We start from the raw sequence: 14,964 nt of genomic DNA, 5'->3' as shown, positions 1-14,964 counted from the left end.
GACCCTTAACAACGTTTGTCAGCACTAATGCGTTTGCACCGCCCCCCGGCTTAACTCCGAGGTCACGATGCCTGCTAACATCGAACGGTGAAGAATAATCAAAAGAAGTGGTAATTGATATGTTGAGCAGATGTATGCATTGCATATTGTCTAATAATTCAGAAACCAGCTGTAAAAGCACACAAAAAGAGGGAGAGACAGCAAAGTGGAATACTCCAAATACGGCAACTTCTGATCTTCACCGTTCCTGAATCCTTCCCGATCAACTGCCGTACGAAGAACCGAATGAACTCTCGGCGACCCTTCTTCTCCAAAATGCAATTAATAAAAGCCGGTTCTCCTCGCTGCTCCTCCGACATCTCTCTAAACTCCTACTTGCTACTCCACAGCAAACACAATCACTCTCACTCCTCGACCACTACCAACCTCTATCAACCGCAGCCATTGGATGGTCGACACATCTTCCTCTTCCTCCAGCGAACCAAATGACCCGTCCGATTCTTCGTCCGGTATACGTGGTTCCACCCACGCCCTCCAATCACTCGAAGAATGCGACTCCGCTGATGACCCTCCCCCGCTAGTCGCCCCCAAGCACCACCACCACCACCATCACGGCCATGCACTGAGCGCGCCTCCCCACACCGTCGCGCCCGCTGCACTCGCCGCCCAGCTTGACTCTAGTTTTGAGCTCGGTCTGACCGAAGATGCTGCGTCTGCCCGTCTTGCTTCCAACGGCAGGAACGTGCTCGAAAGCGCCGCCGGCGTCTCGATCTGGCAGATCTTCTTCCGTCAGGTGTCCAACTCGCTCACCCTCGTCCTGCTCATCGCAATGGCCCTCTCGTACGGCACAAGTGACTGGATCGAGGGTGGCGTTATCACCGCCGTCATCTGTCTCAACATCGGCATTGGCTTCGTCCAGGACGTCAAAGCTGAAAAGACAATGCAGTCGTTGCTTTCGCTCTCGGCGCCTGTGGCTACTGTCATCCGATCCGGCCAGTTGGTCAAGATATCCTCTCAGGACATTGTCGTAGGCGATATCGTCAGTATCAAGGTCGGTGACATTGTTCCCGCTGATCTAAGGTATTCCTTCCCCTCACTCAAATCGCTCGATCAAACAAATTGACATGCATGCGCTAACAACTCCTCTAGAATCTTTGATGGCATGAACCTTGAATGCGACGAGGCCCTGCTGACAGGCGAATCCCTCGCTGTCGCAAAAACGCCTTCTATCACCTTTGACGACGCAAGCATCCCGATCGGCGACCGCACAAATATCTGCTACTCCTCCTCGACCGTCACTAAAGGTCGTGGCACGGGTATCGTCGTCGCGACCGGAATGCACACCGAGGTAGGCAAGATCGCGCAGATGCTAAAGTCATCTACGCCCGTACCTTCGTCGACCTCCAATGACGACTCGTCTTCTATATCGTCCACGAGCTCGTCGTCTTCCTCAGGCAAGGCTGGCAGGACTGCCTCGAGAGTACTCGGCAAAGTGTCCGACAGCCTGAAGAAGACCCTTGGATTGGTTGGCACGCCTTTGCAGGTCAAACTGTCCAAGTTTGCAATCTTTCTTTTTTCGCTTGCTATTCTCTTGGCAATCATTGTTTTCAGTGCTAGCAAGGTATGTATTTTTTATCCTCAGTCTCTACTTCTAGATACTAACTCATTAGCAGTGGCAAATCGACAACGACGTGCTAATCTACGGCATCTGTGTCGCTGTCGCCGTCATCCCAGAGTCTCTGATCGCTGTACTTACAATCACCCTCTCGGTGGCAACAAAGGCCATGGCCTCTGGCCACGTTCTCGTTCGTAAGATGCAAGCCCTCGAGGCTCTGGGCGGTGTAACCGACATCTGCTCCGACAAAACCGGAACCTTGACGCAGGGTAAGATGATCACCCGCCGCGTCTGGATTCCCAGACTTGCCGAAAACGACGATAGTCAAACGACAATCTCAGTCACCGACACAACTTCGCCTTTCTCACCTGTCTCTGGCTATCTCAAGATCTCAGATCGCGCCATTGATCCCGTTGAGCTTCTGAGCAAATCTGCAACTGACTCTGCGCTCTGCATTTTCCTGCGCGCGCTCGGTCTCTGCAACCTTGCCACCATCGAGCAAAAGGCCGCTGCTGACGAAAAGTCAGCGGGAGAATGGGACGGTCATGGCGAGCCCACTGAGATTTCTCTGCAAGTGTTTGCCTCGCGATTTGATTATGGCCGCGATACGCTGCAGAAGCAGGGATGGAAGCTTCTTGCCGAGCATCCTTTTGACTCTTCCATCAAGCGTATGAGTGTCGTTTACGAATCTCCTACCCACGACATCTTTGTCTTTACCAAAGGTGCCGTCGAAGCTGTCTCGTCGTCTCTGGTTCCGGACTCGTATGACCACGATATGCTGCAGGCGCACATGAGCTCGATGACGCTCGATGGTCTCCGCGTGCTGTGCATCGCATACCGCGTTCTTCCCAAAGACTGCAAGATCGCGCTAGACGATCGCCAGCAGATTGAGCAAGAGCTCTCCTTTGTTGGCCTCGCGGGTCTTTACGATCCTCCTCGTGTCGAGACACGCGGGGCGGTCTTGAAGGCTCAGGCAGCAGGGATCAAAGTCCACATGTTGACAGGCGACCACCCCGGCACTGCGCGCGCCATCGCGCACGAGGTCGGAATTCTTTCTGGAACCATGCCGGTCTCGCAGTATCCCAACGCGGTAATGATTGCCGCGGACTTTGACAAGCTATCTGATACCGAGATCGACGCGATGCCGGAGTTGCCGCTCGTGGTTGCGCGTTGTGCGCCCGCGACTAAAGTGAAGATGGTAGACGCGCTGCATCGCCGTCGTGCGTTTTGCGTGATGACTGGAGACGGCGTGAACGATTCTCCTGCTTTGAAGCGCGCTGATGTCGGCATTGCTATGGGTCTTAACGGATCCGATGTCGCTAAGGACGCTAGTGATATGATTTTGACCGACGACGATTTCGCGAGTATCGTGCGCGCGATTGAGGAAGGTCGTCGGTTGTTTGATAATATCCAAAAGTTCCTCGTGCATCTTTTGATCTCCAACATTTCCCAGGTAATTTTGTTGCTCTGCGGACTTGCTTTCAAAGATCGAGAAGGGGTTTCAGTGTTTCCACTCTCTCCTTTGGAGATCCTGTGGGCAAATATGGTTACTTCGTCGTTCTTGGCCATGGGCCTCGGAATGGAAGAAGCGCAACCGGATATAATGCTTCGACCTCCGCACGACCTCCATGTCGGTGTATTCACCTGGGAAGTCATCACCGACCAATTCGTGTACGGCATAACCGCAGGCGTCCTCTGCCTCGCCTCATTTGTGATTGTGATTTACGCCGGCAACGACGGAGCGTTAGGATACGACTGCAACCACAGCTACAACTCAACCTGCGACGCAGTCTTCCGCGCGCGCGCTGTCTCGTTTGCTGATCTCTCGTTCTTGCTGCTCATCACCGCGTGGGAAGTCAAGCATTTTTCGCGCTCGATCTTCAAGCTTGACCCATCGCGTCACAGCGGACCGTTCTCGGTCTTCCCGTCGCTTTACTATAACCGATTTCTCTTTTGGGCAGTTATCGGCGGGTTTGCGTGCACGTTTCCGGTCATTTATATCCCGACTGTGAACGATGAGGTGTTTAAGCATCTCGGGATCAGCTGGGAATGGGGCGTCGTCGCCGGCGCATGCTTCATCTACCTTGCTGTCGTCGAGGTATGGAAAGCAATCAAACGCCGCTTTGGTCTCTGGTCTGGTAAACAAGCGCGTTTCGTCCGCCCTTCCTCTGCTGCCTCGCCTGACGATCTCGAAGGAGGACACGCGGTGCCTCGAGACTCGACTTCGTCCACGTGTTCGTCGGCGACTGAGGTCTCGGCTGGGTCCTCGACTGGCGGGTTTGCGGACATGATCGCGGCAGGCGAGGGCGAGAAGAAGGCTGATAGTACTGTCATTCGCACGCGTACTATGAAGGCCAAGGTTTAGCTGTGTTGAGTTCGACTCGAATATGAATGAACTACTTTTCATTGTCTTTTATCTTCGCTTCGTATGCACTTGAGACGTAGTGCTGGGGGATTTTTGTTGTTGGTACACATATGAGATTATTGAATACACTATTTTAGCAAATATAGTAAACTGTAGTCAAACTGCACATCTTTCGGTCTCATAACCTGCACTCATCAACAAATGATTACATAATAAATTACATATCAATACGCGTGGGTAAGGGCTTCAATCCAGATCAAGCAGAGCGTAGGGCACGAAGAAAATCCTCGAGCCGACGATTGTTTGTTTTTGTCGAAAAAAAGAGCATTTGGACAGCGCGCGGTTGATCTCTTTTATACACGACAGAGAGAGAACTGTTTAGAGCGGATACTGCTTGAATCAAGACTGGGAGAGATCTTTGTTTTTGTATAGATATACGTTCTGCAAATCGCTGTGTGGACAGATCTAAACACGCCGACAATGTCCACAATCTCTCTCTTTCCCTCGCCGAGTCCGTACTCGACGCATCTGCGGTCGCCGTCCACATCAGCAGCGTCGGGCGGGCAGGCTGATGGCAAAAATCCCGGAATGGCGGGAACGCCCGTGACGCCGGGGGCGAGGCGCGGTGTTGCAGGTGGGTGGAAATCACCGCAGCAGCCTTTTACGCCAAAGTCTCCGCCGCGATCGCAACAGCAGCAGCACCCTCAACAATCACAACAGCAGCAACCACCACAGCAGTCGCAGCAGCAGCAACCACAGCAACAGCAACAGCAGCAGCAGCTACAGAGTCCCGACGGCAGATTGATGACAGTCAGCGACGCCGGTCGAGCGCAGGCTCAGAGCAATGTGCCCACTACCCCGATCGAACTCGCAAAAGGGTACGTCAACACCTCTCTTGACATCGACAGCCGCTATCCCGATCTGGATCGCATCATTCAGCAGAGCCAACTCTCCGAGTACTTTTTCTCGCCGCCCATGACTGCTTCGACCGCCTACGGCAACCCGAATCCAGGATCGGATATCGGTCCCTGGACCCCGTTCACGCGCACGCACATCTCCAACATCCCGGATATCATCTTTGAGCAATACAACAAGACCGAGAGCTACACGCAGATGGGCTTGTTCCCTGAGCTGCAGCGTGCCTGGATTACCGTCGACAACAAGCTGTTCTTTTGGAATTACATGAGCGGCGAGGATTTCCTGTCGTACGAGGATCTGCAGCACACTATCCTCTCGGTGCAGCTCGTGAAGCCAACGGCGGGCACGTTTGTCGAGTCGATTAAGTATTTGCTGCTTCTGGCTACTCCACTTGAGTTCTTCATTCTTGCCGTTGCACCGCCGTCGGGTGGATCTGACATCCAGCTGTTTGAGACCGGCATGTCGGTGCCGTTGAAGGGATTAGAAGTGGACAAGATAAGGGGCAGTGATAAAACGGGTCGTATTTTTGTCACCAATCGGGGGACTGCCGATATCTGGGAGATCACGTACTCCAACACAGAGAGCTGGTTTAGAGGAAAATGCTCTAAAGTCTGTCATACAAAGGGAGGACTTTCTGGATTTGCGCCCTCAGTGGCTGATGTGTCCAAGTTTGTGCCGACGGGTGTTATGAATGCGCTGTTTTCGTCTTCTAAAGCTGGTATGTACGCAACGTGCTTGTTTATATTTCTCATTTGCTAACTTGATTAAAGAATCGATCGTCGCTATCGAGATTGACGACTCTCGGTCGTTGGTGTACACGCTGTCGTCAAGATCAACAATCCGTGCATACCACATGTCTTCGCCCACGGATCTCACGCTTGTGATCACCTACACTTATGCCTCGCTGTGCTCTCATCTCCAGATGATCAACGCAGCCTCGCCACTTCTCGATCCTCGCTCGACCGCCATCGTCTCTATTGAACCCATTCGTCCGATCGAGAGCACACAGATCCATCTGATCGCTACCACGTCTACCGGCTGCCGTCTGTATCTTCGTGCTGCGCGGTTATACGGATTCGAATTTTCCAGCAATCAGAGTGCGCCACCGACAAATATGCAAGTCATTCAAGTCCGGTTCCCGCCGCGCGAGTCTTCGGCACAGGCGCCTTCAGTTTCGCGAGCGCTGCAAAATACTCGGTTCTCAAAGATCTTTTCTCCAGGATATTATTTTGCCGTGAAAGAAGGCGAGTCTGGTGATAGCGTGTTTGTGTCTGCGCCAGACACGGGCCGCATCTTGTTGCAGTCCTTGACCTCTAACTCTGCACCACAGTTGGTGGAGACATCCGCATGGGCAGATATCGAAGGCTTTGTTCAGGAAATCGCTTTGCTTAGCGCGCCGTTCCAGGTTGCACCGAAGCCTGAAGGATTTGGTAACGAAGTGGCAGCGCAGTACACGCTCCCGCCTACGCAAGTGGCCATCCTGACTAATACTGGTGTGCATATCTACACACGTCGCTACATGGTCCAGACCTTTGCCATGCTCGGCAACCATGCTCGCATGTTTCTTGAGATGTACGGTCGCTCGGAGACGTGCTGCACGGCATTGAGTGTCGCGTGCGCTACGACTGGTCCCACCGGCGCGGTACCGCTTGATGCTAGAGAAATAGCCAGGAAGGCGTACATAGAGTTTGGTGGCAAAGCCCATCTCCGCGACGACAACTATGGCGTCACAATGATCTCACTCGACAGTGTGCGTCTGAGTGGTAGATTTGAAGGACTGTCGATGTACATGGCGCGCATTGTTCGCGATATCTGGAAAGTACCGATCATCAAGCAAATCAAGTCGCGTGATGGAAAGAGCTTCAGCTACGCGACTAACGTATCCGTCGACAAGCTGAATGCCCACCACGCCGTGCTTTACGATCTCTACCAGTTTTTGGAGCAGAACCAGAGCTACATCGACGGACTTTCGGGACCAGATCGAGTCCTTGGCGCTCTCGGCAGCAACAATGCTCGCATTGACGAACTGTCGTTGCAAGCTGAGCATCGGGGAATGCATGCGCTGATGACATTGCTCAGACACATGACCGAAGGTTTGTCGTTTGTTTCGATGATTGTCGAGCCGCGAAAGCTGAGCGAGATCATGATGAACGTGTCCGGTGAGAGTCAGCAGCGGATAATCAAGCTCTCGTTTGAGGATCTGTTCACCTCAGACAGCGGGACCGAGCTCGCGAACGAACTCGTGAGAGCAATGGTGAACGTCAGTATTTCGTCAGGATCATCTGTTGATTCGGTTATCGACGTCCTGCGGAAGCGGTGTGGATCGTTCTGCTCGTCTGATGCGGTGGTGCTCTATAAGTCACTTGAGCTCTTGAACAAGGCGCGCGTGGCGGCGGCTACGGATCCTGACTTGAAAATGCACTGTCTTACAGAGAGTGTGCATTTGTTGGGGATGGCTGCCGGGACGATTGTATTCGAAGAGCTACAGAACGCGATTTCGATCTTCTTGTCTCTGGACTATCATCCTGGTGCGATTCAGGTAGCTTTGAAGGCCGCGACTGAGGTAGACCGGGGAAACCAGGCGGTCAGCTACTTTGCCGACGGCAAGCCGGCCTCGGATCCTCGAGAAGCAATCTTCGCCAAGCGGGAGAAGTGCTATCAGCTTGTGTTTAGTATTCTGGATGATGTCGATGCCCGGGTGAACAACGATGTTGCATCGCTGCAGCGAGATCAGCAGCTGTCGCCCGGCGGTAACACCGTCGTCAGCGCGCCCGAGACAAGGTACACGCAGCTTCAACTTGAGACGTATGGAATTGCGTACGACTCTCGCGATGAACTGTTCCATTACTTCTTTTATGACTGGTTCATGGAGCGCGGTCTTTCCGGTCGTCTTCTCGACATCGACACGCCTTACATCGAGCAATACCTGCAGCGCAACGCGCTCCTAAATCTTGAGATTGCAGACTTGCTGTGGACGTTTTACTGCAAGAAAGAGGAGTTCCTGGCGGCCAGCGAGGTTCTCTACCGTCTTTCGCGGTCTGATTTCGACTTGCCGTTGTCTCAGCGCATCGAGTATCTTTCTCGAGCACGTGGCTTCTGCAACTGCTACGGTCCTCCAGGTCAGCGCCAGGCAATGCTACGACTCGGCCAGCGGACGCAGGATGAGTTGGAAGTGGCGTACATCCAGGACGACTTGCTCAATGCGGTGAAGGAAGATGACAGGCTAAAGGGCGACGAGCAGAGACGTGCTGCGCTGATTGATAAGCTAGACGGGCTCGTGCTTGATCTTACTACGCTGTATAATGAGTTTGCGTCGCCGTTGGCATACCAGGAGATCTGCGAGGCGATTGTGAAGGCAGCGTCGTGAGGAGGGTAGGAGGAGTGATGCTTGTATGGTATGATTATAAGATTATGTTACGGAGTGTGTGCCTAAATTGTAAAGCTTGATGGCATTTGTAATTGAATAGTGTAAAAGTAGAAGCCCAATAAGCCCAGTTTCGTGAATTCATAGTTTGGGTATGAGCAGTACAGCAGCCAGTTGTCATAACGATATAAAGCGCAGCTAAAAATTCCTCATAAGACCAACTTTTATAGTGAACTTGACAAGAGTAACAACAGCACTCGACAGCTTCAACAGCGCTTCAGCGACCTGCACAGTCGCTGCCGGATCATACGGCTGATCGAAAATGACCCTCATTGCATCCGTGCTCACGTCTCTCATCACCCCTTCGAGCGGCACCAGTGAGGCTATTTCGCCTAGTTCATGGTGCGTTAATAAAGTGTCCCATACGCCGTAAATGTTTGCGAGGAGGGCGGGGGAGAGGTGGGTGATGGTTTGGTTGAGAGCGGCGGCGTGTTCGAGGGCGATGAAGTCGAGGAGGAGGGTGAAGATAGCGGGGTTGATTATTGAGTCTGCGGTCGAAGTGAGATTTGATGCCATCTGTAGCACCGCTGAAGTAACGGTAAAACAAAACACCTAAAAGTTAGAGGACACAGAGGAAGGTAGAGTAGAATGATGCTTTGTTGGAGAGTGAGGATGTTTGATTTCAATGTTGAGGTTGTGAGCACAGTCGGGAGTTTAGATAGAGTTTAGACCCCACGCTCACAATGACGATTCGAATCATCATCGCCGCCGATAACGGACGAAAAATATATCAGTCAAACAGAGCAATTGACGTTGACTTCCTCTTGGAGGATAGAAAGACTTACATGCTTCTGCGGTTCTCAAGTTTTGGACATCTCAGAATTCTTAGTCGATCTTTGCAAGGCGCAGGGAATCATCACTCCGCGCACAGGTTTTACAGCATTCAATCAAGACAGGCAAAGGCAATGACGTTAGCGGCTGCAGGACAGTTTTGCGCGACAGCCTCGGTGGCGGCAAATCTGGAGTCGGTAAAGATATTGATTAGGAAGGCGGTGGATGCGGGAGCAAAGGTATGCAGTTTCTTTATTTCGACGCAGCCACTTGTCATGATCGTTTGACGCTGCCCAGCATGTAAGCTAACGGTCGGCAGGTTTTATTTCTACCCGAAGCGTCAGACTACATCGCCGGCTCACCAGCAGAGACAGTAGCACTTGCCAGGTCAGCTGATAAATCCGAGTTTGTGCTCGGAATCCAAGACGAGCTGAAAAAATTGGAGAAGCCTCTCGAAGTGAGCGTTGGAATTCACGAGAGTGTGGAGGGCGAGGAGCGATGCAAGAGTATGCAATTTTCCTGTGTTTCGTTGATTTGGCGAATAATGTGAGACGCTAGAGACTAAAGAGCTGGTTTGTTACAGATACGCTTCTATGGATCGATTCAAAAGGGGAGATCACACAGCGGTATCAGAAATTGCATCTATTCGACGTGAGCATGAAGTATGCGCCTATTCACCCCAGCCATAGCTCAGTCCGAGCCACTTGCTATCTTTCGCTTACTGACTAGCGGATTTTAGGAACGGTCCGATCTTGATGGAGTCGAGGCATGTCGCAGCCATCTACTTAGCTTGGTAATAGCTCTTATACTCATACTTTGGGCGCCTGCCATTTCTCTTTTAGGTCCGTACAACCGGGAAACGAAGTTCTTCCGCCTTTCGATACGCCTATTGGAAAGAGTAAGTACTTGGTTATTCTAGATCTCGATTAATCTAGGGCTAAGCTAACTCTTACGTATAGTGGGATATGCTATATGCTACGACATTCGCTTCCCAGAACACGCGTTAAGACTGCGCACGCTGGGCGCTCAAATCATTACGTATCCCTCCGCATTTACAGTCAGAACGGGCCAAGCTCACTGGGAACTCTTGGGACGGGCTAGAGCTGTTGATACGCAAACGTATGTGGTGATGGCGGCTCAGGTTGGAGCGCATGATTCGGAGGGGAAGAGAAGGAGCTGGGGGCATGCGATGGTGTGTACTATTTGTGGTTGAAACTGTTTGATTCAGGTGCAGAATCTGACGCTCACGCCTACTACTGTCTAGATCATTGACCCCTGGGGATCAGTGCTGGCACAATGCCCAGATACAGATTCCGTCCCTCGAATCTGCGTAGCAGATATCGATCTGGATGTCATTGAAAAGGGTAAGCATCGCTGACGAAGAAGCGCAGTGGACGAGAGTTTGGTGAGACTAACCTCTTGTGCGTTTAGTGCGGACTGATATGCCTCTGTGGCAGCAGCGACGAGGGGCGAGTATTTATGGGAGCGACGTTTGAGTAAGAGGACTTCGTCGAGATGGTGTACGGATGGCTAGTTGTGGAGTATTTCGTACTTGGAAGTGACTTAGAAATTCAACTATTTCAATGTCCCCAATCATAGATCGTAGTGAATAAGTATTGTGAACCCAATGCAGTAGGAGTAGTAGTCATAAACACCTGCAGTCTAAATCGAGCCCGCACGTGGATCTTTTTGACCTTCTCCTTCCCACCAGAGCACCCACAGCTTTTCAACACAATTCAGATTATGTACACCGTTTCTACCACACATGAACCTTTCTTCCATCCAAAAATAACAGCAAATACACAAAATCCAGCACGTAGCATTGGCAGATTATCTAGCGCAAAGACTCTAATTTTTCTAATTCGAGGGCGTCTGGTGTAGTTGGTTATCACATCCGCTTAGCATGCGGGAGGTCCCCGGTTCGATTCCGGTGTCGTCCAAATTTTTTTTCGCGTCCGAGATCAAAATTCTATTTGACTAGTCGATCTTTTTTTTTGGGCTATTGAAGTGCTGGCTGGCTATCATGATGTGGTGCTCGACGAGGGAGTGGATGTGTAGTGACTCCGTTGAGTAATGCGCATGGATTCTAGCCGGTGTAACCACAAACTGGCTACGGTAAATTGACTTGGTCGCCATCTCCTCACCACACGTCCAAGAGCGATGGTGATAGCTAAAACCAAAAGCCATCGAAGTGTGGTCGTGTTTGTAATTGTATTGCTTCAGTTGTGACTAGCAAAAGAGACCGTTGTTTTATTCTACAGGAAAGCAAGATATTTTTTTGGTGCCCATTTAATATTTTCTTCTATAATATACATCGTTGAAAGCTATCATGTCCGTTCGCCCAAACAAACAAGATAGAAATCATAATAATACCATGCAGTAAAATCAACAACAATCATCATCAAACCCTTAATATCATCAAAGTAATCATAACAAGTCATTTCCATGTAACCCCATATCGATAAAATGTGAAAACTCCTGTCCATGCAGTCATCCTAATAGTCATCACAATACGCCCCATCACTGTCGTTCTCATAGCAAATAATAATATCAACTCCCGCCCTATACTGGATTAAAAAAGAAAAAAAAGGAACTTGACCACAGACGTCAAAAGAAAGAATGCGTGAATGGGCAGCTGCGATGCAATATAACAGAAAGGAATACAACAGAAGGGAATATAACAGAAAAGAATAGAACAGAAAGGAATGAAACAGAAAGGAAGAAGAAAAGAATACGAGAATGAAAATGGAAAAAAAAAGAAGTACATCGTCAAAAGAAAGAATGCAGCATGAATGAGCAGTCGCGATGGCTGTAAAGTATTATACTTCTTGAAGTAATGATGAGAAGCGGTGCCGATGAACAACATCAGACGAGATGGTAGTGATAATTGATTTCCGGGGAGCAGCGTATTAAGATTTCCAGCCTGTCCAGCAATAGGTGGGTGAATGCAGAACTGAGAAATGGAGGTTTGTTAGCGAACGGCGCGATTTCGACATTACAAGGATAGAATAGAACATACCTGTTTGTGGGGGTCCAAGGCTCAGGAAACGAGACTGAAGCATCAGTCTCAGAATCCAACAAGACGGTAGTGACAACTTAGAGGAATTTGTCGTTCCCGTCGAGTGCTCCGGACGCGTCCGATGACAGCAGATCAATAGACCGGCAATGCCACGTCCGCCCCGGGCGACCTCCACAATTGTAGTTCTGAGAATCTCAGAAATCGGTAGCCTGCGATAGATTTGCTGCAATTGGTACAGCGTGCAAAAGGCGAGAAACTCAGAGTGTGCCAATTAATACTTACTGGCTGGCTGATAGTCCCTTGAAATCAGCAAACGGCGCAATATCGCAAATGATGCGCCACATCTCGTACTGACGGCAGGCAAAGCCGAACGCGAACGGAGGAGTATAATAGACAAAGCATGAAAAAGGAAAGGAAAAGGAGAACAGTATCAAACATATAATATATAAAAAAAGGAAAAGAACGAACGGAACAGTAACATAGACAAAGAATAGAAAGAGACAAAGGAAAAGAACGAACGGAACATTACATAGAAAAAAAGAAAAAGAACGAACGGAACAGTAACATAGACAAAGAGACAAAGTTTAGGAAAAGAAAGAAAAAGAAAGAGAAAAACAAAGAAGAAGAAGAAGAAGAAAAATATACAAGTTTCTGTGAAAAATATACAAGTTTCTGTCAATATCGCAAACTGCCCACTACACCAAACCACGCACACAAAATATATAAAAAGAAAACGAGAACAAGTCTGAAAAGCCAGACCTTTCTCCAAACAACGGTCCTCGATCAACAGATTGAACAATCTGTCGAAACCGAATCGGCCGGGAAGGCAGTCTGGTGTACCCGCTTCCCTCGGTTCTTCAGGACCCCACGCAACGTGCCATCCGGTCGCCGTCTCGGTCGAACGTAGCCCTTATTCTGACTCCGCAGCGCTGCCAGACGCTGCTCAGCAATAGAGGGCTCCTGCTCGCTGGCCACCGGATCAACATCCATGGGGTCTATCCCTAGCCACTCCCGGAGCGCACGATTGCGGCTTTTCGAAAAGTATGGGCGCAGGTCAGCTGGGATGATCGCGTAACGTCCCAGCCTTTTCTTGCGCTTCATAAAGCCGCCACCGCGCGTGCCCAGTGGGCCTCTCAATGACCGCTGTCGAGGACCGCGCACCTCCGACGGCTGTTCACTCGCCCCTGGAAGGGGTCCGATCACATCCGCCATCGGTTCAGAGGACCCTATCACTGGTCCGAGCCCAAGCCACCTTCTGAGCAGATGGTTGCGGCTGTCTGCGAAGTATGGGTGCAAATCCGACTTGATAATGGCATACCGCGTGTGCCGCACCCACTTCTTCGAAATACCACCGTTGCGACGAAGGGCAAGCGCCTTGCGGGCGATGATCTTCTTAAACGACAGTACTCGAGCGCCGCGTCCTGCCCGTCGCTTATTCTGGACCACCCGCGCAGCCATACGCTGCTCGCCAGCTGAGAGTCCCGATAGATCTCTATCCTCCGAATGAGGTGTAAACAGCTGACAAGCCCAAGGTGTGGCCAGAAACACAAAAGACGGCGTCACCAGCGGCTGCTCCTGACTGAGACCGACTTGCCCTAATTCCTCAGTGCTATCATGATCGCTCATCAGCTCATCGGTGCCTGCCTCCCCGCTTGGGAGGGTCACCAGGGGCTGCTCTTGAATGAGATCAAATAGCTCTAAGTCGTCAGTGCCATCATGGTCGCTCATCAGCTCGTCAGTGTCTGCCTCCCCGCTTGGGAGCTCAGAAATCGACGAAGAGAGCTCAACATCCTCCATGGCAGCAGCCGAATCTGCTTCTGAGAGAGCTGACTCTTCCCCAAGAGTCATATCCAGCCATGCACTGAGATTCGCACTAGAGTCACAGACATTAAATTCGGTCTGTGGCCTGAGTGGAGACGAGCTCTCGTCTGCTACTCCATCGGTCTTCGAACCCGGACTCAAGATATTGACGTTTCCGTCTGCACGAGCAGCAGGCGAAGAGTCTGCCGGTAGGAAGGCTGAAGACCAAGAAGCCGCGGGTGTGAAATCCCCTGCAGGCGTAAAATCCGACGCCCAATGCGCTGCAGGCGTAGAAGCCGCTGCAGGCGTGAAAGGAGCTGTGGGCGTAGAATTTCCTGCTGACAAGAGAGCTGAAGACCAAGAAGCTGTGGGAGTCCATTCAGCTGCGGGAGACAAATCCGAGGCCCAGTGAGCTGCAGGCGTAGAAACTGCTGCAGGCGTGCAAGCTACTGCCGGGTTGGAATCTGCTGAAGGGGTAGAAGCCGCGGGCGAGAGATTGTTCAAAGACAAAGACTGAAGAACCTCTCGCTGAGCGTTCAATACGGCTACACGACTCAGAGACGGCCTTGACCGAGGCGATGGAGTCGGCACGACTGGAGAAGAGGGCAAACCAATCCCTTGCTGGGCGCTAAGCCGAGCCAATAGGTCCAGATTTTCGATATTCTGAACAAAGCTGTCGGGGCCCGCGGTTGTCTCATGCCCAGCAATGGGTGGGAACTCTCTAGCCAGAGGAGACTCGTAAGAGGCGATTAACCCTGCCATTGCAAGACTGTTGAGACCTGCCCTTGCCATGGTGGTGAGAGACATAGCAGCCCTTGAAGTGCCACTCGATGGCACATCAGGAAGCTCCAGTCTAATCATCTGCTGGGGTGATTGTTCACTTTCAGCGACTGGTGAGAGCGCAGAACTGAAATATGAATGTCTGTTAGTGACCTGCGCAATACGACAATGATAATAGTAGAAGAGAGCGTACCTGTTTGTGGGGGTCCGTGGTTCGGGAAGTGAGACTGAAGCATCAGTCTCACAATCCGAAAAGACGGTGATAACAACCT

At 51.1% G+C, this 14,964-nt stretch overlaps 3 protein-coding genes and 1 non-coding gene across 4 annotated transcripts; all 4 read left to right on the top strand.

Annotated features, from left to right (window-relative positions):
* The first annotated feature begins 71 nt into the window (after positions 1-71).
* BZA70DRAFT_243307 (sodium transport ATPase) lies at positions 72-4,122 on the top strand. Its single transcript, XM_064910594.1, has 3 exons — positions 72-1,080; positions 1,150-1,621; positions 1,674-4,122. The coding sequence occupies exons 1-3, from the start codon at positions 449-451 to the stop codon at positions 3,978-3,980; spliced, it is 3,411 nt and encodes a 1,136-aa protein (XP_064770161.1). The 5' UTR covers positions 72-448; the 3' UTR covers positions 3,981-4,122.
* A 646-nt stretch (positions 4,123-4,768) lies between these two features.
* BZA70DRAFT_270552 (Non-repetitive/WGA-negative nucleoporin C-terminal-domain-containing protein) lies at positions 4,769-8,430 on the top strand. Its single transcript, XM_064911311.1, has 2 exons — positions 4,769-5,616; positions 5,669-8,430. The coding sequence occupies exons 1-2, from the start codon at positions 4,785-4,787 to the stop codon at positions 8,263-8,265; spliced, it is 3,429 nt and encodes a 1,142-aa protein (XP_064770160.1). The 5' UTR covers positions 4,769-4,784; the 3' UTR covers positions 8,266-8,430.
* Positions 8,431-9,227: 797 nt separating this feature from the next.
* On the top strand, positions 9,228-10,589 carry BZA70DRAFT_286503 (carbon-nitrogen hydrolase; the record flags this gene model as incomplete). Its single annotated transcript, XM_064913873.1, has 7 exons — positions 9,228-9,332; positions 9,413-9,599; positions 9,677-9,755; positions 9,936-9,991; positions 10,053-10,285; positions 10,358-10,457; positions 10,525-10,589. 7 exons carry the CDS (start codon positions 9,228-9,230, stop codon positions 10,587-10,589), a joined length of 825 nt encoding a protein of 274 aa, XP_064770159.1.
* Positions 10,590-10,959: 370 nt separating this feature from the next.
* Positions 10,960-11,033, top strand: BZA70DRAFT_t23. Its single transcript has one exon. It is a non-coding gene; the product is annotated as a tRNA-Ala (tRNA).
* The last annotated feature ends 3,931 nt before the right edge of the window (positions 11,034-14,964 follow it).

The sequence above is a fragment of the Myxozyma melibiosi genome (genome assembly GCF_037950935.1).
Source record: "Myxozyma melibiosi strain Phaff 52-87 chromosome Unknown BZA70scaffold_1, whole genome shotgun sequence".
Lineage (NCBI taxonomy): Eukaryota > Fungi > Ascomycota > Lipomycetes > Lipomycetales > Lipomycetaceae > Myxozyma > Myxozyma melibiosi.
The sequence above is the reverse complement of the archived record's forward strand: the minus strand, read 5'-3'. Positions and strand labels throughout refer to the sequence as shown.